We start from the raw sequence: 25,035 nt of genomic DNA on the forward strand, positions 1-25,035 counted from the left end.
AAGAACTATCAAGGAACCCAATGGGAGCTGGAAAAGCAGGGCTGACAATGCTGTACTGTGCAAACTACCACTCAATCACATTTGTTTTAAGCAGTTTTACTCCTCCCACACAGAAAGCTTAAAATAAGAAAGAAGACCAGTTCCAGCAACACTGTCGTAGACAGACAGAAAAGGGATGGCTTGTGTCCTGGTTTCGGCTGGGACAGAGTTAACTTTCTTTTTAGTAGCTGATACAGTGCTGGGTTTTAGATTTAGTGTGAGAATGATGTTGATAACACTCTGATGTTTTAGTTGTTGCTAAGTAGCGCTTATCTTAAGCCAAGGACTTTTCAGTTTCCCATGCTCTGCCAGCAAGCAGGTGTGCAAGAAGCTGGGAGGGAGCAGAGCCGGGGCAGCTGACCTGAACTAGCCAAAGGGATATTCCATACCATGGAACGTCATGCCCAGTATATAAACAGGGGGGAGCTGACCGGGCGGCGCAGATCGCGGTTCGGGAACTAACTGAGCATCGGTCAGCGGGTGGTGAGCAATTGCATTGTGCATCACTGGTTTTTTTCCTCCCCCCCCCCCTTCTTTTTTGTTGCATTCCTTTTCATTACTATTATTATTATATTTCATTATTACTATTGTTAGTATTATATTTTAGTTTAGTTATTAAACTGTTCTTATCTGAACCCACGAGTTTTACTTTTTTTCCTTTGCTTTCCTCCTCCTCACCCCACTGGGAGGGGGAGGGGGAAACGGCTGTGTGGTGCTGAGTTGCTGACTGGGGTTAAACCACGACAGCTTGAAAAACAAAGTGCAAGTTGGACCATTGCACTGATCCCTTTGGACAGGTTTTTAAAAATCTCTTTGGCTCCATTTCCTTGCCAGTGCCTGCTGCTGTTTTTGACTGCTGCATACTGCTTTCATAAAGGTGTTAAGACACTCCCCTCATTCTCCCCAGAGGAGACACGATGTGAAGACTACATCACCTTTAAGTTGAAGCAAGCAGGGACTGGAAGACACTTGGTTGGACAGACTGCTATTTGCAGAATTCACAAATGTCACTCAGTACTTTCTTGAACCAAGGACAGGATTAACTTCCTCTAAATTTAGCCTTCTAAAAATTTGACAGTGAGACAAAGTTAATTTTTAGGCTTCTTCTCTACTCAGTGGAAAGAGACACACATCTCCATAGGACAATTAATCCCATCTATTTTGAACATTGATATTTGGATGCAATAAATCTCTGAAGATCTCCTCCTCTCCCCACTGGCTGGAGAAGGAAGCTAAAAACTAGTTTGGACTAGAGGCCTCATTTGCACATGGCTTAAACAAGGAGAGCTGAATCCCCTTCCAAGAACAGAGTGAAAAGCATGTGCCTCTTGCTTTCATACCTAGGAGTCACGTTCCACTAGCTGAAGCTACAAGGCAGCTTTCACAGTAGGACAGCTTGAGTTATGAGGCAAACCAGACGGCATAAAAAAGAAAATTTAGAGAACAGGACAAAAACCTTTGGGTGAAAAGTCCAATTCAAACTAAGCTGAACGAGAAGCATTCCTTAGGATAGCATGTCCTTCCTGAGAAATTGCCATATTTCAGAGATCCTTACTTTTACCAGTCATGGCCTTGCAATTTCTACGGTAGCCCCTTTGAGTGCCTCTTATAATAGAAGATCTGATCTTCTCCTTTGCAGAGAGCAGGTCAGGTTTCAGCCTAGAGCAAACCCAATTATCAGCACTTAACATGCCATAGTCATCAAAAACTAAGAACAAGGTCAAAAGATTACACATACATTCCAACTACATTAAAGAATCTTGTAAAATCCTCTTCTGACTACAGCTGCACACAAAAGAGTGGAGTCCAGTTACTTCCAGTTATTTTCACAAGTTTATTATCACCAAAATAGAACTCACGGATGATATTACCTTGCTACCACCACTTCGTCTCTTAGCAATGGGAAATGCTGCAGTTTAGAGGCCTAAGAGCAAGCCCCATGCAGAACTTAAATACGGCCTTATTTCGAAATATACCCTATTCAATATACTAAAGGTATCTGCAGTTGTCAGCGACTAATTTGCTGAACTGTTTATTTATGATAAAGACTTCTTTTAAAGCAGGAGAAACTTCCATGGCTTTCTTTTTTTCACATTTATATTCACTATAGATATGCCTCGAGTGACTTCTGAATTTGAGCTATTTTTGAAAGGTCAGCTCCAAGGAACTGCCTGAAACTGAAGCATTTGTAAAAGAGCCTTCTTCCAAAAACTGACAAAATCTAAAGTTATAATATGTACAGGCCAGACAGCTTTCAGCCAGGATTTCTACACAAACTCAAATTCATTGCTTTATTAACTGTGGTAAGAAATCTATCACTCAAATGAACCTAAGTATTAAAGGAAAAGGTAAAAAATGAGAGCCATTATATTTAACAACAAAAACAGAAGAACAGTAAGACTGAGTCTTTCAGAGCTGACAAATTGATTAAAAATAGAACTAGTAGACACAAACAAATCCAATCTACTGGGGAAGGAGCAACCTTCATTTGCATAATTCATACCTTGTAAAGTATTCTTTGAGAAGTGAACAACAATATAGATGAGGATTTGCCAACCTACAGAATGCCAAAAAGTCTTTGACAAGATCCCTTGTCCATTCAGAGAGTTACAACAGCTCTCCTGATGCATGAGTCTGTTATGCCACAGGTACTTACATACATGAGCCAATACATTTCCAAGCAACAGGTCCCCACTCTAGTGAAGTAAACAAGGAGTTTACTAATAGTTAGCTAAATATTTGCAGCAGAGTACCAGCATGGTGGAAAATACCGCAGAAAGGGAAGAGAACCATAAAGAGTGTCATAAAGAACAGCATGTAAAACAAAATTAATTGAACTGAAAGGTCCTGGTAATAACCCTCTGTTTAGTCTAGCCATCAAATCAGCCCACTTACACTGGCTTGCTTTCTGTTTTGCCAGGGGACTCCACTGGCAGTTACAGGGCACGGGGCCAAACCCACAGGGCTTGACTGCTACCAGTAGGAACATGAGGAAGTTGTTTTTCTGCCTTCAAGTTGTTTCCCCTCACTACCCTTCTAAGGAAGCCACAGTTGGACTGCCAAGTAATTCCAGCATATCCATACAGGGACTCTGTTGAGGTCAGTCTCTAACTGGGTAACAGGATTCCCACGGTTCTGTATTTAGCTATGCCAGTCTAGGCTGTGCACTGCTGAGCAGCGGTTAATGGATGAGAAAGGGTGTGTAAGAAGTTTCGGAGCCCGTCTCAGGTTCTGGTTTCACAATCAGCTTCAGCTGGCCTGAGTGTGTGTCTGCCTGCCCACTCATCCCCTCTCTATATATTCCTGCTACCTCCCCATATGCAGAGGACCAGGGACTTAGCTGGAACTGAGCTGATCGTGAAGCCACATGCTGGTAGGCATGCAGAGGAGAAACTGCAAGAATACTTAATTCGATGATCATGATGTGCCAGGGTGCAGTAAACTGCTGCAGGGATGCAGAGGCTTTTGGGAAGACAGAAATGAAGGAACATTTAATCTCCCAAAGTATTATTGTACTCAAGCCCTGCACTTCATTAGCACCTTCTTCATACATCACACTCACAACCTTGGCATCTGACATTTTGAAACTACCTGCATCCAGCTGGCAGAAGATGACCCGTGTCATTGCTATTTCTTTGTTGCTGAAACAAGTGAACCTTGGAACATCACTCTACTGAATTTTAGAAATCTTAACAAAAATGAAACCAGCCCTAAAGATGATGTATCCTTTGTTCAGCTGAACCTATTTACCCAGTTGAGCTCACTGACTTCTATACATGAAGCACTGTGAGAATAACTCAAATAACACTGTCTTCTGCTCTGAGTCCAAAAGGAGCCAAGCTGCCTCATAAGTGACTGTAGATAAAGACTAGCCTGCTAACTGACATGGACCAGAACTGGATGATCAAAAATTAGGGTATATGAATCCACCTAGTCAGGCTGCTGGCACACTTGAAAATCCAGCTGAGACTCCTGGCTCCCAAATGATTCTCAAATCACCCATGAAAATGTCAACAAAACCCTGTATGCAGAAGACAGTCACTTTCAAACCTAACCCATTTTTTGAGTGCAATTCTCATGTTATTGTTTATTGACACAATGTAGGTCACTTGTTTGGCAGCCTCCATGTCTCACTGGCACATCAGTAATGCAGAAAAGCTTTCTGGTCACCTGTCGAAAACAGCGACGAGGATGACTAAGACACTCCAAAGTCAGAAGATTTCCATACCTGTATGTGTGATAGCTGTATTTTGAAATATTGGATCTCCAGACCTAATGCTTGGTGACACATAGCTTAAATCAAAGGGCATGTCTATTGTGCTCAATACAGACAGGAGTCCCTAACCCATGCTCACTACTGGGTTAAAATAGTGAGTGTAATTATCCAGAGTAAGTGTGTGTCATTATTCAGAGTAAGTGTAATCTCAGCACACAGACAAAAATTTTCAGAACTTATTATTCTGAAAATATGACCATCTCTTTTTTACAGAAATAAGATTATGCTCCAGGAAAGGAATGTTACAGTAATATGAAAAAAGACTTATTCAGAATATACATATTCATATTTTAGGTATCCATGGGATTTTACAAGGAAAGAGCTCACTAATATAAACGGACACCCCAACTCCCACAAATCTATGTTCAGGCTTGAACAAAAGAACTATTGCTAAAATAGCAGCAATATTAGCACATCTTCTTGAAAACCATTTCTGAAAAACAAAGAACCTATACACTAGTTTAATGCAGAAAACAAAATGTCATCTGCCGCTTTCTTTTCATTCAACAGTGCTCATTTTCCAAAGCCGCCTGATAATAACAGACAGGACAAAAGGGGTCATTCTCATCCGCTTTGGGCAAGGGATGCCGAATAGAAATTCTAAGCCCGTCAGCTCAACACAGCCTGACTGCTAAGCATTAAGCAACCGTGACAAGTGCTGGCCACAGGGATATTTCACCTCACACAGTAAGCTTTTTCTTGTGGACATCACAGTAACTTACAGTGTTTAAAATGGCCCCGGCATGTCCCAAAATAAGATAATGCATAATAGATGGAATAAATCTCCTACTAGAAATCATTTGGAAGAAGAGCATTCAATTGCAGGCAAAGCTTCTCCTGCTGCAGCCCCCAGATTAGGCCAGCCTTGGACTGTTGTACCAGCAGAGCAACAGATGGAAAGAAAGCCTGAAGGAATAGATTTTCAAGAGTTCAGCTCCCATCTAGGGACCTGCTTTTGTGGAGAGATTTTTCTGAAGGGCTCAGCACTCAGGAGTACCTGTTCTTCCTAAAAGAAGCCAAGCTGTTTTTATAATCTGTCCTTAAGCTTTCTGATTATATCCTTTTTCAATATAATTTGAAAACAGACGACAAGACCACAGACCGACAATTTTTGTTCAGTACACAGCTCATTAGCAATAATAATACAGAAACATTTCCTAAAAAGTTTTCAACTAAATAACTAATAAAGCACACAGGCACTCATATGCCTGGCAAGGGAACAAGGGTTACAGAGCAGATTGCAAAGAAAGAAAATTAACATAAAGGAAATTTCTTTATCGTTTTCCTTTGATTTTCTAGACTAAACCAGAATGTGAGACTTGCTGAAACAAGTTAAGGACAACAAAAGACAAATTTCAAAATATAATCATGACTAAATTAAACCACAGCAAGGACACTGGTCCAGAACAAGACAGGCATAATAAAGTTGCCAATAATGATGTGAAAAAGCCAAAAATACTCACTAGTATTTTGGGTTTCATCTGCAAAGCAGCAGAATGGTCCTTTCAGGGTTTCTGACAACAGTGAAATAGTTCTTATCCTAATACTCATGTCAATGATGCACATTTTCAAGTATGCAATACCAGATAACACGCACTAACGTGTTTTGGAAAAAATTGGCCAGGCATCCTTCTGCACTCTGGATGTTACTACTGAACACATTTTAGAACTTCAGGGAGGTTACAGAGGGCTAAAAATAATGCTATTTTAGAAATTAGAAAAGTTAGAAAAGTACAACACAAAGAAGCATTGGCTGGTGAGCATTGCCTTGATGCTTGGTAACGTTAAAGAAAGGCAGACAATCAGATACAGTCAGTAAGTAATTAAAAGAGCACTCATTACTAAAGTCTTGCCAGAATCATGCTGCTGTTTTCTTTTTATGAGCCTAAAGGCTTGGTGAGTAATGGTATCTTATCCAAGGATTGACATAGCAGTCCTGAGACTTCCCACCCTTTTCTTCCAAAGCAGGACCAGGACAATGGAAGCTCCTCTCCTCCAGCTCCTGCAGACAGGGATCTCACTGCAGCATTGCAGGTATCTGCTTGTCATGGTCTAACCCCAGCCAGCAACTAATGTAGAGAGAGCACCTGAACTATCTCTGCATTAACTTAGGCACTCAGACGCCTCAAGCAAGGAGAGACGAAACCAGAACGCTCTCTTTTGGTTCTTCTCCATGGCTTTGGTGGGACGTGGAGGACAGAATATTATGTCTTGCTGTTCAGTCTATGAATTAGTAAAAGAGCTACAAGGCAAGCATGATGATGGCAGCATCAGGGCTTGGTGTATACCACTTTTATTATGCCCCTAATTCTCTTTCTTTGTTTGTATGTTTGGTAGGACTTCATTTCAAATTGATAAAAGGAGAGAAACATTGATTTTTGCTCTGCTTCCCTCTTCTGGAGCACCTTCTATTTTCCCTGTGCCTAGTCCTTGCAATTTCTGCCCAATATCATCCTATTTCCCCTTTTCATCCCTCCTCAATCCATTTCCTCAAATTTCTGGCCAGTATCAGCCACTTTCTTGCTCCACCTCCAGAATCTGCAGTATTGCCTTATCCTGTAGACTGACAATTAGGCCTCCTTGTCATCTTCAGCTCTCTTCTCCCCCCATCTGCATCATGTACCTCTTACCCTCCAGACCACTACTCTGGACTCTTCTTTTTCTGCTTTAACTCTAAAGATTACTATTGTTGGTCAAATTATGCTTTTGAAAAAGACCACAGGCTGTAACTGAAGGACAAACAGGAAGCTGCAACGGGAAAGTGGGAAAATGCAGAAGGGAGGGTAAGGAAAAAAAAGGATGAAATTAAGCAGAGGTAACAGTAGACAAGTTAGCAAAGCAAGAGAAAGGGAAGAGGTTGAAGCTGATCACAAATGATAACCAGCTATAACTGCTGACCACTAAAACCAAACAGCGATGTTTACCACTCAGTTTTCAATAAAAGATAAAATTCATGTTAAATCTTAAATAAATGTAAAATCTTTCTGGAGAAAGGAAGCTTTATCAGGAAAAAAATTAGGACAAACAGTTTGGACTTAACAAACTCTGCCAGACATTATTCCTTGATCTATTTCCTTTAAGGTCACTATTCAAGCTAATGGAGTTACTTTCAGGAACAGGCCCTAGCTTTATATTTTGACCCTATAAAAATTACACTCTAAGAAAAAAATCCATTCTCTTACACTAATTAATAATTGTTACAGGTCTGTAGCTCCAAAGACAACAAATTCTTGGGCAAGTACTGTGTTGCATGCCTGTAAAGTGATGTCTACATGCAGTATAACTCAGCAATAAAACGTGCAACATGACAAGAATATAAATATGACAATTGTAATGAAATCAACCTGCCAACATTGTTCCTTTATGAGACATTCTTCACAAAATGTCCTGAGCAGCTTCACAATCAAAGTCAACCAAGCTGAAACAAACAGGGTGTGAAAAAAACTAGCTAGTGAGCATGTTATCTGCCACATGCTCAACAGATTCAGGAGCAAACACAAAAAAAGAAGGCCTCACAAATAGGGAATTGATGGTACTGAAAGTATCCAATGTTGTGGTAAGAATTCTTACAACTAGCAAGTAAAAGCGACAAATGCAAACAGCAACCATTTTGGAGAAGTGATTGGTTTCTTCAACACTGAAAGAGTGAAAAAAGCCAAACACACACATGAACATACCACTGTAGCTTCTTGTTAGACATATTTGAATAATTTCCGAAAAAGCAGTGAACACGTGAATAGTTGATGCCTCATTTCTGGAAGTGTTGGTCACTCACACCTCTAAATCATAGAACCATAGGATCACAGAACGGTTTGGGTTGGAAGGGACCTTTGAAGATCACCTAGTCCAACTCCCCCTGCCATGGGCAGGAACATCTTTCACTAGTCACGTTGCTCAAAGCCCCATCCAACCTGACCTTGAACACTTCCAGTGATGGGGCATCCACAATTTCTCTGGGCAACCTGTTCCAGTGTCTCACCACCCTTAACATAAAAAATTTCTTCCTTATGTCCAATCTAAATCTACCCTCTTTCAGTTTAAAACTGAAAGTTTTAAAGTTGTCCTGTCACTATAGGCCTTGGTAAAGTCAAATCAGCAGGACCTGCAACTGCTTGGTGCCTCCTCCCAAGGACAGGCAGCCTGACTGTTCCACATCTACTTTACAAAGGTTTAATTTTGTGTTACTTAATCTTTACCTCCTCACAAACAGAATGCCATCATATCCAGCTGCATCTCCTGCCACCTATGTTTGACAGCCTCCCGGCTTCACATTGCACTCCTCAGGAGGAGACCATTTTCCCTGTGCTGCTGCCTCATGTGAATTCCCTCCTCACCACACCCAAAAGCAGAACATACAAGAACCCAGACTGCAGGCACAACTCTAGTTTTTATCTGCCTGTGAACAGAAAAGCCTCAAATAGATAACATAACAAGAGAGGATGTTTGCATCAAAAAACCTCTGGCCTCTCTAATCCCAGAGGCTCCATGTAAAACTCTGTCTGAAGGGCACCCTTCTTTTTTTCGCCTGGTACCTGCACAGACCCACCCCCAACCTACCGAAAACCTCTAGCAAACTGCAAATGATGTTCCAGTCTAAAATTTTGCCTGACATACCTGTCACACCCCATCTAGAGAGCTTATGAAAAGCCAGCAAAGGGCCAGTTACCAAGGCAGTGAGCAGATTCCAGCAGGATTTGCACTCAGAGGCAGACTGCTTCAAAAGCTCAGGGTCTCGACTGCTCCATGATATGGCCCAAGGAGGGAAGATGGGCTGAGCCTGGTTCCCCCCTGCCTTCCCTCCCCCACATCTTGCTGTTCACAGAGGTCAGTTTTTGATCTTGGCTGCGCCGTGGGTAAAACAAACCTCTCACCGCAACACAGAGATGGCTCCACAGGAAATAAAATAGAGAAGGACACAGCGAGACATTGTCAGAGTTAAATGATACTGCTGCTGCAGACACCGCCCCGTGCTCCGGCTGCTGCCTCTCCTCCTGATCACGAGATCAAAACCTCTTCCGTAAAAAGAAAACGCAGATTTCCTGCCTAGAGGTTTCTTGTGTTGTTTTTTTTTAACAGAGGTAAGATAAAATTGCTCTGGGTGAAATATTCCCCAGGCCACAAATATACCTATTGCACGAAGCAATTCCACTTCTGATGTTGCAGATGCTGCTGGAGGTCAGACTGTAGGAACAGTCACACCAGGGAGCACTGGAGACACAAAACTCTCCCTCCGAAGGAAGACACCGAGGCTCTGCAGTGGCAGCTGCCAAGGGGCTTCTTTCTGCTGCAAGCAGAAAAATAGCTGACATAGTTCTGCATTTTTTTAATTGGATTCCTATTTATGTTTTTATCGCTAACTGGCCTGACTTCTCAGCACACAAGCTTTTGCAACATAAGTAATTTCAGGGGCTGGGCACTGAGCTCAGTGCACACAACAGCTGGCTGTCACACTGAATGGACGGGTTCAGCTGGGGAACCACTGCGAGCCCTTTGCGGAGCACAGCGAGGCCGGGCACTGAATCACAGAAATCTGATAAATGCAAGCAATCCACAAACACGTGACTAAAAGAAGAAGAAATAAGTAGTCTTTACAAGTGTTCTGGCTCACGCACGAGATCCAGCTCAGTGCTGGTGTTATTTAACAGCCATGATAATATTCTAAAATCATAACCGAAATCATTCCCCTCCTATCGGCAAAAAATCTCTCAGCGCTCAGCTCATCCAGAGCGACACTCGCTATTCCCACAGCACTCTTCAGAGATGGCAGATGGATGATCTCAGTGAGGCCTCCAACCAGCATCTCATATCCCCAGAGAATTATGACTTGACACAAGTGACACGAGCCTGCAGATCCACCCAACTGATTCATTGCAGACCCTGCTCCTTGCTCCTGCTTAGCTACCTGATGATCTGCTACTGCCAGCTGTCCCCCTTGGGGCTGGCTGGATTAGAAACGCTGAAGATTCATGTGCTGCAAGGGATGCAGCACGGAAAATGGATCAGGGAACACAGACTGTGGGTAGAAATGCTGGTAAACGTCTCAGGCTCTCAAATTGCAGACAACGTGAGTCCTTAGGCTTGTGTGGGGACAAAAAGCGGCAAGTGTACAGTGCTCTATTAGCCCAAGGAGAGCTCTTTTCAGGATTAGCTGCTGTTGACTCACGCTATGAGCTTGAGCTTGGGCAAGTAACTTAATCCTTTGGGCCAGTTTGCTGACTCACAAATCCTAAATGGACGCAAAGTACATTAAAGTTATGCCATTTTACATTGGTGGAGAATCTTCTGCAACTAAGCCACCTACTGAGTTGGAGAGATGTGAGAAATTAACTGAGGTTTGGTAAGGGGGTCTTTTGTTGAATACACAGGGGGAGCAGAAATTATATCACTAATCTGTGTCAGTAGGAGGGACTAGTGGAAAAGTGATTAAATGATGCTGATGACAGCAGGGGAGTCACAATTACAAATAACTGCACAATGTTTTAAGCTTCTACTCCCTGGTGTTACAGTGGCTGTGGCAATGTTGGAGGAAAGAGTGATGATTTCAGACAGAAAACACAGACCCAGGACATTTCAAGATCAGTGTGGTTGTAAACATATAACACATGAAACATGGCCAAAATGCCAGGTGCTGATTCATGGGGCTGCCCTGTGCCCCTCACCGAGCCCCTCCGTGCTGCCCACCCAGCTCCTATCTGCAGCTCCTGGCCTCACTCCTGTCCCTGTTCATCTTCCTTTGCACCCCCAAGGGAGGACATTGTGTCGTGGTTTAACCCCAGCCAGCAACTAAGCACCATGCAGCTGCCCACCACTCCCCCCTCCCAGTGGGATGGGGAGGAGGATAGGGAAAAAAGTAAAACTCGTGGGCTGAGATAAGAACAGTTTAATAACTAAAGTAAAATAAAATATAATACTAACTAATAATAAAATAATAATAATAATTGTAATGAAAAGGAATATAACAAAAAAAGAGAAATAAAACCCAAGAAAAAACAAGTGATGCACAGTGCAATTGCTCACCACCCGCTGACTGATGCCAGAGCCGCGATCCGCCCCTCCCGGCCAACTGCCCCGTTTATATACTGGGCATGAGGTTCCATGGTATGGAATACCCCTTTGGCTAGTTCAGGTCAGCTGTCCTGGCCATGCTCCCTCCCAGCTTCTTGCACACCTGCTTGCTGGCAGAGCATGGGGACCTGAAAAATCCTTGACTTAAGATAAACGCTACTTAGCAACAACTAAAACATCAGCGTGTTATCAACATCATTCTCACACTAAATCCAAAACACAGCACTGTACCAGCTACTAAGAAGAAAATTAACTCTATCCCATCCGAAACCAGGACACACTGGTACCTGCTGTACTGGGTTCGTGGCAAGGTTTTTGGTAGCAGGGGGGTTACAGGGGTGGCTTCTGTGAGAAGCTGCTAGAAGCTTCCCCTATGTCCAACAGCACCAATGCCAGCCAGCTCCAAGACGGACCTGCTGCTGGCCAAGGCCGAGCCCATCAGCGATGGTGGTAGCACCTCTGGGATAACGTATTTAAGAAGGCGGAAAAAAACCCCCAAACTGCGCAATTGCAGCCGGAGAGAGGAGTGAGAATATGTGAGAGAAACAACTCCGCAGACACCAAGGTCAGGGAAGAAGGAGGGGGAGGAGGTGCTCCAGGCGCCGGAGCAGAGATTCCCCTGCAGCCCATGGGGAAGACCATGGTGAGGCAGGCTGTCCCCCTGCAGCCCATGGAGGTCCACGGTGGAGCAGATATCCACCTGCAGCCCGTGGAGGACCCCACATCAGAGCAGGTGGATGCCTGAAGGATGCTGTGACCCCGTGGGAAGCCCACACTGGAGCAGGCTCCTGGCAGGACCTGTGGCCCCATGGAGAGAGGAGCCCACGCTGGAGCAGGTTTGCTGGCAGGACTTGTGACCCCACAGGGGACCCACACTGGAGCAGTCTGTTCCTGAAGGACTGCACCCTGTGGATGGGACCCATGCTGGAGCAGTTCGTGAAGAACTGTAGCCTGTGGGAAGGACTCATGTTGGAGAAGTCCGTTGAGGACTGTCTCCCGTAGCAGGGATCCCATGCTGGAGCAGGGGAAGAGTGTGAGGAGTCCTCCCCCTGAGGAGGAAGGAGCGGCAGAGACAACGTGTGATGAACTGACTGCAACCCCCATTCCCTGTCCCCCTGCACCACTCGGGGGAGGAGGTAGAGAAATCAGGAGTGAAGTTGAGCCCGGGAAGAAGGGAGGGGTGGGGGGAAGGTGTTTTAAGATTTAGTTTTTATTTCTCACTATCCTGCTCTGATTTGACTGGTAATAAATTAAATTAATTTTCCCCAAGTCGAGTCTGTTTTGCCCGTGACAGTAATTGGTGAGTGATCTCCCTGTCCTTATCTTGACTCATGAGCCTTTCATTACATTTCCTCTCCCCTGTCCAGCTGAGGAGGGGGAGTGATAGCACAGCTTTGGTGGGCACCTGGCATCCAGCCAGGGTCAACCCACCACACCTGCCTGTGGTCTCTCCAAGGAAGGGAAGGGTTTTGAGGCTGCCTACCTCCCCACAACTGGCAGAATTCCACAGGAGAGGTGCCATGAGCACAGGAGGCAGCACACACACCTACGCCGCTGAAGAAGAGGGCTGGGGCAGGACTGTATCCATACTATAAAACACTTGGCCTTGGTCTTCCCTTGCTCTGTGTGGTGTCCTGGAATTATTCTGCATCTGATTTTCAGTTCAAAGTGCTTGAAATAATGTGAGGGTTGTGCTAGAGCTCTGCAAAGTCATAGCCTGAAACGGAGGGTGCTTATGACATGCTTTGGGCACAGAACAAAGGCATGTGGTGGTGTTTGAAGGAGCACAGCTTGACAAGATACTGCCAGAGGACTGTGTACAGAGACAAACTTGATGTAGTCTTCTCCCTGCCACCTTTTGGAAATGGTCCTGCGAGGGGTTCTGGGTACCAGCCCCTCCCAGGAAGAACAGATAAGCAGAGAACAGAAAGGAGACTGTCCTTTGCCATGTTGTCCATTTGTCTGTAGGGTTTAAGGATACCTTGGCATTCTTCATAATATCCATCAGCAGCATCCGTCTTGTAGCGCACAACAGCACCACAATGGCTCCCCTCCCGTGAGCAATGGTGCTGTGCTGCCAACAGCTGGCAAACGACTGGCAGACCAAGCAAGTTCCTCCACAAGAGTAAGGGATACGACAGGCTGGGTTACATCTCCCACCACCTCCCAAGGGCAACTAAAACAATGCTTACTGCCAACAGAATGCAACATTTGGACTGCCCCCAAACACCTCACAACCTTTCAGAATTCACTCTCTCTGCACCTCTACGTAGCAGGGCATGCCAGCACTCTTCTTTTACAGATTGGGAGTGAAATGCGGTCCTGAAAACCAGAAGCGAGCTGTCTGCAGCCTAAACAGGATGTCTTTGAAACAAAGAATTGAAACTAATTCCCCTGAGACCTTGGCCAGCAGCTCTGGACCACATGCTTCTCCTTCCCGTTTGAGCAGCCCGCATTGTGTGGCACTGCCCTTGTCTCTTGGCAGCACCACTGAACAAATAAAAACAACTCCAGTGAGGTCAGGGTTTGCTGTAACAGCCCCTGAGGGAGGAAGTGAGGGTTAGCCCTCAGGAGCCTCTTAGGAACGCATTTGCTTTTTTTCATATTACAGGAACAGTTGGAGCCATGGCTCTGTCACTCATAGCCAAGATGAGAAAGACGGATGACTCGGGAACAAGTTTCCAGGACAAGACTGTTATACACAGCAACAGCCTATGCTGGCAGATAACCTATCACACAGATGAAAAATGAGACGTCTTTAGCAAATGGGTCTAGATAATGTTGTAAGGTGGTTTTGAGGGCATGACACAGTGTTTTGTGTTTAATGATGCCTTCAAGAATGCCTTGGATGCTATTACAGACAAAAAGCAATAAAGCAAGGAAGAGAGAAGCTTGGAAATCTTCCATCCAAGCCACTCTGACCAGTTTTTGTATTGTGCCAAGTAAGTAGCAGTTATTACAGAAAATCATGGTTCAGAGAGCAGACCTCAGAAAATAGCCTATACTAGCAAAAACCAAGTCAAGACCTTTTCCTAGCCAACTGACGTACCATGGCTCACACCCACCCGGCTGAACCCATCCAGTCCTGGGCTAGCTCCTGAGCTGTGCCCACCATCACCCAAAAGAGTGCTAGCTGACAGGAGCCACAGCAGCCAGCCACATACTTGCTGCAAAATGCCCTTGGTGTTTTATGATCACAGAGCATCCTTAAGTGCCAGACATACACTCAGCACTGCCTGCACCAAGAAAAGCCTCGTTATAGGGCCCCAACGGCTCCAATTCTGACTCCTAAATGTGCACCTTCTTCAGGCTGCCCTGTTGACAACAAAAAGCCAACATCTATACTAGCAAACAAACGCGGTCAGGGCTTGGGCTGAGATAACGGTACACAATATCTGTCTTGTGAGTTTTCAGCATGCTTCCTGGCATGAATTTGGCCCAGGCTCATTACTGCTTTCCCAAATGATGCCTGGACGTACTTTAGGGATCAGTACAAGCTCAGGGCCCTTCCTGTTTTGGATGTGGCCAGCTTGCTCTGGGGAGCGGAAGGATTTAGCTGTTGGACAGAAGCTACTTCATCCTAGTTGGCACAGAGCAAGACTACAGTTCCTGTCTGCTTTTATTTACTAGTTTAGCCACAGTGAAATCACCTACCACAGCTGCGTATTTCACTGTGATGATAAATCTTACTCCCTCTTATGATCTGGACATGACTGGGCATTTCAGGCAATATGGAAAGAAAGGTTGTGAGTCTTATCCAAAATTTATGGAAGGTAATAGAAAGCATTTCTTTCATTTCAATGACAATTGTCATTAACAATGATCTGAATGCCACATTCCTGTGCAAAGGGAAACTTTTCCCCAGGCAGATCTATAAAATCAGTTTTGTTCCTTTTACCAAAGGGATAATGGAGAGATCTAACTTTTAAGTACTGTGATGCGACACGAGAAATTCAAGTGCAGAATGAAGAGCTGCTGAGTCCCAGATGTGTGTCTGTCCTTAAGGACACTCCTCCTTTCACTGGCACTTCAGATGATTCCAGATCTGTCCAACTACTGCAACGGGCAGTAGCAAGAGATGTGATCCCCAGGTGTGTTAATTAGTACCAGCCCATAGTTACAATGGCTAATTCATGCATTTTTGGCAAAGTTTTCCAGATCGCTTCCAAAAATGGTTTTCCAAAAGCCAGTTCTTTGATCCTTTGAAACCAAGACAGAAATTTCTGCAGCAGATCCATGGGGAAAAGGGAACAATGGTTTTATTAAGTGTGCTGAATTAGGAACTTGACAGCATCAGATGAAAGGAAAAGCTGAGCACACATTCACCCCATAGACAGCTTCTTCTAGAGCAAACAATTCTGTTATACTCAGTGAACAGAAAAGCAACAGGGCAGCTCTGAATCCATCCCTCATTAGCAGTCTGTCTCATCTACAAGCAGTTCCCTGCGTCTGTCGATTAAAGATTTCCCGTGCCTTGGTGAAAGGAGCAGGCTAATCGATGAGGTAATGCTTTTTTATTCTAATTAAGGACTTGAGTCATCCTATTATTGTAAAGTCCATGAAACAAAACATGTTTAAATCTGCCCAATTACATCATGTTCAATCCTCTTCCAAAGCAGAAGTAAAAAAAAAAAGACACTTTTGATTCTGTGTAGTTGTAAATTTATCCTGTACTCCTTCTAAAGGATCTCCTGCCTCCTACGAACCTGTCTCAGTTAAGTAAGGACTTGCTTAATACGCCTGCAGAATGGCTCACGGTAGCTTCTGCACGCCTTCATCGCTGTTTAGTTCTGCACTGCTACAAATGACCGCACACTGCTGTTAAACAGGATGGGAAAATCAAAAGCTGAGAGTTCACTCAGAGGACTATGGGAATTATTTGAAAGCTGGTGCCAGCTAGTGGCAATGGTATTTCATCCCAGTTCCCTGACATTACTTGGCTCTACAATTCTTCTATATACAGAAAAGTGTGTGATGAGTTTTATTGCTTTAATACATTGTAAACAATGAACCAGGTCCATTAAAAATCCCATGACATCTTTCTGAAAAGCAGACATATCTACTTCAGCAAACTGGTCAAATTCCAGGCTAGGTATTTACATTTACATTGGTGCAATTCCCCCTGCATTTCCAGTTGAATTATGTGTTCTTCACTTACTGTCTGATGCTGCAGTGAAGTGTTGCACTAAGCTATTAAGTCCTTGCTGCATTTTACCCCAGGTGTAGTTACATTTGTGTTCTGCTTGAAAGCACTGCTGGATGGCATACACAGCTGTAACACTATACAGACTATAAAGTTATTTGCAGTCCTTTGGGTTTAGGATGATGGTATAAACACAAATTTACTATTTATAAAACCCATTAAAGTATATTTAGCGTTCTAGTCAGAAAGAAAATGAAGCACGTTAAAATAATTACTTAAACTCCTTCCCAAAGGATCCTCATGTTCCAGCTGTGTATGTACTGGAACCACTCAAGCCAGCCATGACAGAAACTCACCAGTGAAGTTTAACCAAGGCAATTGCTTCAACATGCAACATAAACCTGGGGAAATAATGACTGCATAATCTTATGGGACCAAAAATCCAACACTAGACCAGGAAATAAGAATGCAGATAAGGACAATGCTGGCACAGGGGAGGACTCTCACAAGTTTTCCTTAGGTCAGGGAAGTGACTATTTCCAGAATAAAAGACAACACAGAGCCGCCAACTTCAGATCTGGAAGTTATGCATCCACTCCTCTCCAAGCCTCTCTGACAGTCTGAGTGCCCTAGCTCTGATCCCAAGGTACAGTTCTTTCTGATTGCCAGAAGTGGACATAGCAGCAGGGTTTTTGCAATCACCTGTCAAATATGTTCTCCTGAAGGAGTGCTTATGGATGTAACATATGCCAACTACAAGCCCAGGAGTACCAGAAAAATCTCAGTTTTCCTGAGTGCACTTAGATTCAGTCAGCACTACCACAGAACAGCAATGAGAGAAGAGGGCTGAGTCCTTCACACATCCAACTCGATTCCCTTGGTGGGAAAGTACAGCTAGAAAAGGTTCTCAGTTCCACCACCTGGAGCCACACAGGCCTTGGTACAGTTCTCCCAAGGAAAACACATTCCAAGAGAATATGTTTCTGCCACTCAGAAGACACAACACAGAACGCATATGGATGATTCTGTGAGATTCAATAGCTAAACATGGTTTCATTTTCCATTGGTTTCTTTCAATCACCCTCAACCTTCCATCTGTGGAGGGATAGCAAGATTTGCAGTTAAAGAAACATGTGGGAAGCTGTGCTCATGAGATAGGATTGGAGGCAAAAGAGAAAGGAAAGCCCATTGCATGGGAAAACAACACTCACAAAGCACCTATAAACATAGAAAAAGTTCAGGACAGACAAACTGGAGGGACTGAATTCCTGCAAGGAGAGCATCCCTGCCATCGTGCTTTACTCCCTAGCCACTTGGTTAAAACACCTCCACGGAGAGGCTATAAGGTTGCCCCTAAAAAGGGTTGAGAGCACACAATTTATGAAAAGCAAGTGAGGTTTATCCTTTAACTGGATGAGTAATACAGACTTTTTGCTGCCTTTTCTTCTTTTTCCTCTCTTTGATGGGGAAGAACACTATCCAGACTATGTCCTTGATTTTTGGGAAAATTTCAACTCTCAGAAATGTTTCAGTAGAAGACCAATGGAGTTGTTTACTGGGATTTTGCAAGTCGCCAATCTGACAGCAGCTGGATTGGAATTGCGACAAATACTTGTGTCACTTGGCAAAGTGACGGTCGAGCATGCCTTGCAACCTAAGCTTGTGACTCAACAAGTGACAGAAAATAAAGATCTGCCTGTTTAAATCTCTGAAGGCTTCACAGCTGTAAGCACGGATACACAGACTGCTAGGAAAAAAAGGCTCTTTCTTTGTTTTCTTGTTCATTGTTTTAACTATCTGAATTTCACTAAAGAAAAATAACCTGTATGTTCTCTCTTCTTTGATGTTCTGACACCTTCACTCTCTCTCAGCTGATCAGGACAGACAGACAAGTGTTTCTACTGCTGTGTATGAATCCTACTGGATTCAGAGGGGAAGTCATACACGTACCTGGCTAGACCAAAAGGCAGTTGTGAATTTAGGAGTGTCTGAGTAGCAGGAGGATGCCTGAGGAGTGGCATCCTGAGGAGTGGCAGGAGTACAACCCTGCCAACCAAGGACCAGAAGGCACAGCAGCTGAACACACATTTTGACAAGTTTGCTCCAGACCATCTGTCCAGCAGACAGCAGCTGTGCTATGACACCACTCCAGCCTGCAGAAATTCTCTTCCTTGGAGATGAAAATCCACCGTCAAGCACACTGCCCTCACCTATTACAGCTCTGGGCACTCCATCAATAAAACCACTTGGAAAGATGCTAAACACAGGACTCCCCTTAAGCCGATTTCTGCCTCTTTGTCAGCCATTCTCAGCAGCCCAAAGTTGCTGGCAGAGGAAGCAAGATCAAATGTTGCCACTCATTTCTCCCCCAAAGACAAAAGACTGAGGCCATCCTAGGCTCTTCTGCCACAACAGCGAAGAAAAGGAAAGGAAAGGGAGCACTGGGATGAACAGCTCAGGAGTCAAACTCTAGCCTGGCTGCCATTAGGGGACTGGGAGACATGAAGGTGTAGGAGGCAACCCAGAAACAACTGCTGGCTTGTGCACCAACCTACCTCCTCCTGCAGCCAGCCGGACTCTGCAGGGCTCTGGCAAGGCCAGGGCTGGCTGCCTGGCTGCTCCTTCCCTGCCAATCTGTTGCTCAAAGCCATTGCCCATTTCATCTGCAGCCAGAAAAGGCCCTGAGTCCTTTAATAATCTCCTTACCAACTAAACCCAGCAACGGCAAACCTCTGGCACCAGGGGTGGTTGAGCTTGACTCCAGCAACAACTAGCTACAAGGCTTTTAAAAACTTTTGGCAGCAGGCCCCCAAAAGGTCAGCCCTCACCAGCCCCATCCCTTCCTAACTATTGTCAGGAGTTAGCTGTATCTGCATGTAAACACAACAGATGCAAAGATTCTACCTACCCACGTGTCTTTATTCCTCTGGAAAGGCACAAATTTGGATGAGGAGAAGCCACAAAGGGAAATCCTCTGAAACAATAGCAAAGAGAGAGAGTGGAGACAGAAACTCTCCACGACCCATGAGGAGACAGAAGAGCTCTTGCCTGGGGAATACCCACCTCTGGGCTCTGTGCAGTTTGCCAGGAAAAACCTAGGGCTGAGGGAAGATATGCTGTCACTGAAAGATTTAGGGAGGCGAAGGAAAAAGGATGGAAGGGAGGGAACTGCATGTGGAGGAGAGGCTCCTGCATAGGGCTGCAGAGAGCTGGTGAAGGCAAGAAAGGAAAGCACAGGAAAAGGTGGGTTCTCCCAAGCTGGTGAACAAATATTACCTCAGAAGTTAATTGCAGCTGAACAAATGCACGCTCTGAAAGGGCTGCTGCATGCTTTAACCCATGAAGCAGTCACGCTCCTTTTGCAAAATTGTTGCTGCTTTGTTCAGAGGAGCTGGTTCTGAGTCATTTTAGTCAGCTGCTGTCTCAGGTTTACTGGAGTAAACTGAATACAAGTACTAAATTCAGCTGTTTTAACTAAAAAGTGAGAGGAGAGAGATGCTAAAGCTCTTGGCTTCAATCTACAAACAATAAAACTGCATAGTTCATCCACAGAGGGAGAAGACAAAACCCAATTCAGTTACTGTGATGTGGTTTTTAAATTGTTTTAAGATTCAGAGCTAGAAATGCCTAACTTGATCCAGCAGGATCAAGTAAAAAACATCCACAACCGGTTACCTGAATTTCCTACAGAAAGCAAAACCCTAGGGAACCCTCAGGGCAGACTGGGAGCAAACACGGCAGTAGGCAGAAAGCTAAACCCTGTGGGCAGAAGAGCTCAGGGCCATACTATTTTTTTCAGTAATTCCTTCACACCGTGGGCCTGAGCACAGGAGCTCAGTTCAACAATTTAGCTGTTAGGACAGTTCCCGGTACTCCCCTGGCATGGGACAACCTGCCTTCTCCTAAACCTTCCTAATCACAGCCCAGGAGGCAGCACAGGCCAGCAGCCATTTCCAGTGGGTATTCTGGATGTAGCAAACCTAATTTGGAGGACAGGAGAATGTAATGGTATAGACATGGCCAGATACTGCCCAGTCAGCCTCAGCCAACGCGCCCTGGCACAGCTGAGCTGACTAGCATTGATGCTGCTCCGGATTCCTGCTTTGCACAGCTCTCTTCACTCCATGCAAATCTTCTCTCAAACCACTGGCAAATTACACCTTTTCCCATTGCAGAATTTTCAGCAGTATCATCAAGAATATCCTAGCTGCGGGTGAATAGCTCCTCCATCTTGTGGCTGTCTTCCATGCCTTTCCCTTCAGAGGATTAGCCTCTTTCGGGTCTAGTATTCTTGCTTCTTTCATTCCTGAAGGCATTCCAGTTGGAGAAACCCCTGCAATTGTGACTAGGCACACAGTACTATTTTGCAATTTACAGGGAAAATCCTTTAAAAGACAGCAGTGTTAAAAGATACTGCACCTCTAAAAACCCAGGTATATTGTCAAAGTGCCATGGTAGCCTACTAAGCACTTAAAAATATGTATCTGCAAATGTTGAGATAGATGGATTTAGAGAAGCATGATAAAGAGCGGTATTGCACTCACTTTAAGGACAACAATAGAGACAAAGATAAGTCAATATACCTAATATTGTCCTACAATGTGGAGTAAAATACATATCTGATTTGCCACTTATTAAGGAATTAAAACATTTTAACAAAGGGATATTCTAATGATCATGGCTTACCAGAAAAAAAGAAAAAGAAAAGAGATGCAACTTTAAAAAAAATAGTTTAGCTATGAGAGCCTTGTGACTTAGAAGTCACACTGTCAAGAAAAATGAAATAGAGCTAGAAATGTGCCACTGCTACAAAAGTGAGTACACTATATTCATTCCCTGCTGCACAACTGATGTCAAAGGACCATCTTACTCCATGTTAGGAGTGCTTCTTCTTACAGGACCTGTATATTCTGTCCAAAGCTGAAAAGATTTCTACAAATGTCCAGGAAAACTTGCAGACAAAAACTGGTGACAATACACTGGAATAACAATACTCCAAAATATCAAGAAGGGCAGTGAGTGAAGAGGAGAAAGTACAACCCTCAAAAACATATTTCAAATGAATTTTAACATTGCACCCCACAAACATAACCTAATTTTGAGCACCTTTTATTCTAGGAAGAACCAGGCCTGAGGGAAAAAAATAAAGGAGAAGGGGTGTTAAAAGCTGAAAACTTAATCAGAAATATGTATTGTCATTTTTGAAATGTCCCTGATTTGGACAAGAAAAAAAACAGTCTTTCTGTTGTTAAGAATCTCAGATATGGCCGAAGATCACCCTGCTAACTCAAAAAGAAAGCTTTTGGGCATGAGAATCATACAGCAGAGAAATACAAAGTTTGTAGACCATCATTTATACCCACAAAAGCTGAAGAGCAGAATTGGCAAGTGAGTTGCCCACCAGAATATGAAAGAGCAACTCAGACACAACCTTGAATGCGAGGAAGAGAATCAGCACAACTGGGATGTCTCCTCCAGGCAAAAGGAACCAGACCATTATGAGCTGCCACCTGGATGATCACCAGCAATACAAAACCAGAAAAAAAGACCCTAGTTTAGCATTTTACCCCTAAGGCCAGTATATTTAACTGGATATCTGGTCGTTCAGCAGCACAGCGGCAGTGCTGGGCCAAATCCAAGTCACAGCCTTCTGGCCCAGGAGGAAAAGTTGTTACCAAATGAAGCATGCTGACAACATATGGAGGCCTGTGCTACTGGAGCAGTTTCGTCCTCATCCAGAAAGAAAAAAAGCCTGTGAGGTTATGCCAAACACATGATTCAATTTAGGTCAGAGCTCTGCTGCTCAAAACACCCTGGCCACCGATACTGCTTGGAATAGACTGGCTTGTTTCAGTGCTGACTTTACATCTTTTCAAAGGTTTTTCACAGGGGAAAGGATCATGGATTTTTTTTTTTTCTTTTTTTAACCTGAATTTGTTAGGCATTAGGGAGCAGTTTAGTACTAAACATATTTATCCAGTCTGCATCACCTCCTTTTTTATTCATTCCCATCCCAAAGTAACTTCAAGCACATCTGAAGCACTAAAGCTATGAGGCCTGCAAGCTCCCTCTTCAAAGCATGTAAGCACCTAACATTTTAATGGGCATAGAAGATACCCTAAAATGGTCACCCAAGAAATGCTCATCCACTGATAGCTAAGCTCCTGCCTTTGGCCTCTTACCTAGACCCCTGTTACTAGATGGCATAAAGCTGGGATACAATGCTTATGTCCTATCTGATCTCCACTAATATGAATTGAAAATATCTCCCATGGAAGCAGGGTGAGTTACAGGAGAATAGAGACAATGTAAAATCAGATTCAGGATTCTCATTTTCACTTTCATGTTTCTGCCTCGACACTGTACAGGTGAGATTTACAAAAATAATAAATACATATGGAAATTTTTTTTTTTTATAGATAGCCAACCACTGGTTTAGAGTGAAAAACATCTGACTGCATAACATGTCATGCTGCAGCTCTGTACCAGTAAAGACCATACTTCTTATACAAATGAAGTTATTCTGATTCAGTAAAAATTCTGTTCTCGAAAGGAATGGAAGCAATAAACTAAATGAGGATTAAATACCAGATCTTGTCATCCTTCAATGCATTAAAAGACCAAAATAGTCAAGACTTTCAAATGCTATGTCAAACTGTGCAGAGCAGAAAAGCAAACTTCTTGCTTGTTTTGGCACAGCAAGATCTTTACAGCTTCTGCTTGTTGTAAGTTGGAAAATACAACATTGCATTTGCTAACCCAATAGATCATTTTCCTATCCAAAAAAGGACAGCTTCTTTTGTAAACGTACCAACTAAGGACCATTTTGTGGGAAGTACTGCTTTATCTAACTTCTCATTGTAAATAGTGATTTAACTTTTTTAAACTCTTCTTCAACAAAAGAATAATTTTGATGCTGAGTAATTAAGCACGTGCTTTGTCAAAAGAATAATATTTAAAGTTTTCTGGTGATATGTAAAGGATTAAATACTTCAAGTAAAAAGGACGATATCTAGACATCAACAATTACATATGATTATAATAGCAGGAGCAAAGTACAAATGGCGCTTCCAGTATTAATCATTGTAGTTGACCCGACTTAGTGTGGCAGACTCCGGCTTAGAGCCTGGAGTGAATGATTCCCTTGGAAATGATTCAAGGTAATTGGGAAACACCAAGAGAGGGCTCTGGATTGTTACTATCAGTTACAGCCTATCGCTATGAAAAAGCATTTTGAAAGCACGGTCTGGGTCCAAGACAAAGAACATTCAGTAGTGGCTGGTGACTGTGGGTGGCTGAAACAATTCAGTTGAGTCAGTGCTTACTGAAGATCAAGAACAGCTAAGCCTTTTCTACTTGGGCATCTAAAGCCTGAGACACCCTAAAAAAAGTAGTCACTACTCATGATCCCAGCCACTGAGAAACTAAATTTGCTTCCAAGCTTCAGTAGTTAGAAATGTTTTTGGGAATGAAGTGAGAAATTCCATCTTGAAGTGAAGAAAGTAACTGTCTGAAAATTATTGGACAGGTAAGCAAACCCAGATACTAACATCAGCAAGCTTTGATTCAATTATTGTTTCTCAAGCTGTTACTGCTTATACCTTAGCAGCATTTAGCATGTGACACCCTCAGATAAAGGAAGAAGGAAAGAAAAGCCTATTTGTGAACATCATGATTGAAATGTTGGCTCTTTTGGTCTTTACGCTGCTATAGCTTTACCTCCTCGCAGACACAAGTGAGCTCAAAAGCAGTTCCAGACACTGTAAACACCAGTGTACTCCAGAATGGCACATCCAATGGACCCTGGTGGCTTTATGTTTTGTGGTGGGACCCTGCAGTGTCCAGTGAAGTGCCTACTGTAGCTGAGACTGTTATCAAGGCATTCACAATGTCCCTCTGTCACTTGGATTTCATGAGGAATGCACTAAAGAGGCACTACAAAGTCTCTTCCCTCTACCAAGGCACCTCCTTCATGAACTGCAGAGGCCTCTTCTCCTCTGTGAAATTCAGCTGAAAGTGGTCAATGTTATAAAATGTTGGGATGAGGGGACAGTGACATAAACCAGCCTTATTTATTTAGAAAACTAGGCTAAAAACTAAGTAACAAAGGTACTACCAGCCATACCTGATTATACCAAGAGGGTCTAAATCTTCTTCCTCTTCTTCCTCCTCTTCCTCTTCTTTTTTCTCCCCTTTTTTGGCATTTTCCACCGATGAAAGCTGTGAGATTAAGTCAGGTGTTGTCTCCTCTTTGAAAAAATCCAGTGCCTCATTTTCTTCGTCTTCTTTCTCCTTGTCATCAGGAATGTTTTTACCCTTGAAGTCAATGGCACTAGTAGATTTTGTTCCTGCAAAATACAGTAACAGATGCAAAACTGAGTACACAGGATAACAACTACGTTTTATTTAATACCTTGCACCTGTTCCTGATGGTTTTGTTTGAGGATTCAAGGACACAATCAGCTTTTGTGAAACTCTTTCAACATGCACATGGGTTGGCGCAATCTCAAGC

At 43.6% G+C, this 25,035-nt stretch overlaps 1 protein-coding gene across 1 annotated transcript in view; it reads right to left on the minus strand.

Moving 5' to 3' along the window:
- Nucleotides 1-25,035, minus strand: part of HS1BP3 (HCLS1 binding protein 3) — a 56,727-nt gene that overhangs the window by 13,906 nt on the left and 17,786 nt on the right. The window contains exon 4 of the mRNA XM_050893663.1: nucleotides 24,649-24,871. Within this exon, the coding sequence (XP_050749620.1) occupies nucleotides 24,649-24,871 (223 nt within the window). The remainder of the gene's footprint in view (nucleotides 1-24,648; nucleotides 24,872-25,035) is intronic.

The sequence above is a fragment of the Gymnogyps californianus genome, chromosome 3 (assembly GCF_018139145.2).
Source record: "Gymnogyps californianus isolate 813 chromosome 3, ASM1813914v2, whole genome shotgun sequence".
In the NCBI taxonomy this organism is placed as follows: Eukaryota; Metazoa; Chordata; class Aves; order Accipitriformes; family Cathartidae; genus Gymnogyps; species Gymnogyps californianus.